This window comes from Arachis ipaensis, chromosome B04, assembly GCF_000816755.2.
Source record: "Arachis ipaensis cultivar K30076 chromosome B04, Araip1.1, whole genome shotgun sequence".
In the NCBI taxonomy this organism is placed as follows: domain Eukaryota; kingdom Viridiplantae; phylum Streptophyta; class Magnoliopsida; order Fabales; family Fabaceae; genus Arachis; species Arachis ipaensis.
This window is the reverse complement of record NC_029788.2, coordinates 132,172,338-132,175,272: the sequence shown is the minus strand read 5'-3', so window position 1 is coordinate 132,175,272 and position 2,935 is coordinate 132,172,338. Positions and strand designations below refer to the sequence as shown.

Sequence of the window (2,935 nt, the reverse complement as noted above, 5' to 3'; positions counted from 1 at the left end):
TTATTTAATATTTATCTGACACATTTATATTTTATATCTAATCGTATTTTATTATATATCGATGAATTTTATGATACGAAGAATCGACCACTTCGTTAGTAAAAAGTATACATATATTTTTTGTACTTTAAAATATATTCTCTATGGGTTTATTTTAGTAATACATCTTACATTATATAATTGTTTTGCATAATTTTTTAATATTATATATATTATTAGCCTCCTATGATAATGTTTCCGGATCCGTCCTTCCACACATCCATAATAATAATAAGAGTAAAGGACAAATCCGTCCTTGACCTTTTTTTGCGGACATTTTTATCCCCAAAGATTGGAAAATACATTCATGTCCCTGACCTTTTTAAAATGCGGACAAATTGATCCCTCTGTTGAATGACTCCGTTGGACTCAACGGAAAATGCTGATGTGGCTCCCGTGACGCTGACCTGACCGTTACGGAAGCACATGTGGCATGTAGCTTTTCAAAACATGACATATTAGTCCTCTCACACTAAAACGTGTAGCTTTTTAAAACAAGACAGATTAGTCCTACTATACCAAAACGACGCCGTTTCTAAGCTCTGTTTCTCAGCTCTGTCAAGTCAACTGTGAACAATTCCCATTAACCCCTCTTCGTTTCTTCAATCAAAAATCAAAACCCCTCTTTGTTGTTTGATTGTGCTATTGGGTTAGTGTGGTAGTGAGGGGTAGGAAATGGAAGATATCAAGCATATTGAAAGACTCTATGAACAAAATAGGAAGAACATGTTAATAAATCATGAATTGAAAAGATAAAATAAAGAGGATCTATTTGAATTATTTATTTATGTATTGTTCTTAAGTATATTTACTAACAGCAATCGTCAATTATGTTTCTATCTTTTTGGTAAAGAATTTAACATAAGTAAAAAAAGTTATATACACATTCTCACCAAAATTGTGAATTGCAAGTGCCAACTATGACCCCTGAATGGACGGCAACCACTCCCCCTACTAGATTCTCATACTCTACTTTCTGGAACCCTGCATCAGCAATCATTGATGCAAATTTTTCCTGCAAATTCAACATAGAATAGGATAATTAGGATAATCCCCATATGCAAAATTTCTAGACATGAATATATCAGATTATCAGTGCACAATGCTTAGTATGATAATAGTATAATACATAAACATGCAAGCATAAGCAAATATTCAAAAATTGAAGATAAAGCTCCATGGTAGAAAAACAGATGATAATGCTGAGTTGGATAATTGAGTTTAACATACGAGACAGTTCCAAGATAACTGAGAACGTAGCTTGCTAAAATTAAATCATATGTAACAAAGAAATGTGGAAAATCATCCCATTAGTCTACGATCCATCTACCTACTCAAACCTGGTTCACATCTTTTCCGAACACAAAATACAGGCTCATTGTATACTAAATTTGACCGAAATCGGGCCTGGCCGGGAGGGCCCAGAGCCTTGCGGGAGCTCTGGGGCCCATTGAGGACCCCACGGCGGGCCCCACGGAGACGCCGTCGTCCTTGACGGAAGCATCGTTGTCGGTGCGTATGCGCTTGCCGAGTATGAAGGGAGTGGGAGCGAGCAAGGGCTTGTGGTCGAGCGAAGACATTGCAGAGGTTGAGGAAGGAGAAGAGAGAGAGCCAGCACCGCCGAGTACGGAGACGGAAACGGAGGAGAAGCTGGCGGGAGTGGTTCCGGTTCCGGTGGCGGCGATGATTGAGGGCTCAGCCTGGCAGAGGAGCCACTCGATGGTCTGGCCGTCGAAATTGTGGCCGAGCTCCGCCATGGGTCGGAATGCTTCCTTTCTTCCTTCACCCGCTTCACCCTCACACTGCATTCGAAGAATTAGGGCTCAAGGATTTCATAGATTGGGGGTGGAGGAGAAACGACGACGTTTTGATTCCGGGGACTAATACGTCCTCTTTTCAAAAGCTCATCCCACGTGGCAGCCCGTAACGGCCAAATCAGCCCCATGGGAACCACGTCACCGTTTTTTGTCAGGGCAAACGGAGCGACTTTAACGGAGGGGTAAATATGTCTGCTTTTTCGAGGGGTCAGGGACATTAAAGTATTTTTCAATCATCGAGGACGAAAATGTCCGCGGAAAAAAAGGTCAAGGACGAATTTGTCCTTTACTCTAATAATAATAATAATAATAATAATAATAATAATAATAATAATAATAATAAAATGTTGACAATTCAACACACTCAATTGAGGCTGCAAAAGAGGAAGGACAAGGAATGTTTGGAGCCTAGTGTCTTTTCCCACTAATTTTTTCCACAAAATAAGAGGTACGCGGTTTATATAGATGCGTGTGCATGCTTCATTGAAATAATTTGCATTCTCTCTTTCTTAGTTCCTTCCTAGATAGAGTGTGTGGACCGGAGTTCATTGTTTTCTCCACTAGTATTGAGTTTACTTACTAAGTTTATTGTTTGCATGTGACATTATTGTGACATGAGTAAATAGATTTGAACCTAGATATTGGCATATTCGTCACCAAATTAAAGTTAATTACTGCAAGTGTACTATATTAATTAGTTGTAATTAAAATAATACTAATAATAATTAAAAACAAAATATTGTACATGTATAAAAAGGTGAAAACTCAGGTACAGTCGATTTCACGTGAAGTTGATACTGAGAGCCGTTAAATAATTTAACTGATTTGACTAAATTTTTATCTAAACGCTCTCACTTGAGTTTTCACCGTATAAAAAAGTATGACTAGTTAATTTATATAAATTGATAAATAGTAGGAAATTAATTTTTTTGTTAGTTAATATTAGTCAATTTTAAATTTATGTTTATAATTTAAGATTTAAAATTAAATGTTTATGATTTAGGATCTAAATTTTAAATAAATAAAATAATTCAAAAAAATTTATTAATATTGACTTAAAAAATTAATTAGCTAGCATT

General features: G+C 36.5%; 1 protein-coding gene across 1 annotated transcript; it reads right to left on the bottom strand.

Moving 5' to 3' along the window:
- Positions 1,425-1,796, bottom strand: LOC107637451 (transcription factor TCP7-like). Its single transcript, XM_016340863.1, has one exon. The coding sequence runs from the start codon at positions 1,794-1,796 to the stop codon at positions 1,425-1,427; it is 372 nt and encodes a 123-aa protein (XP_016196349.1).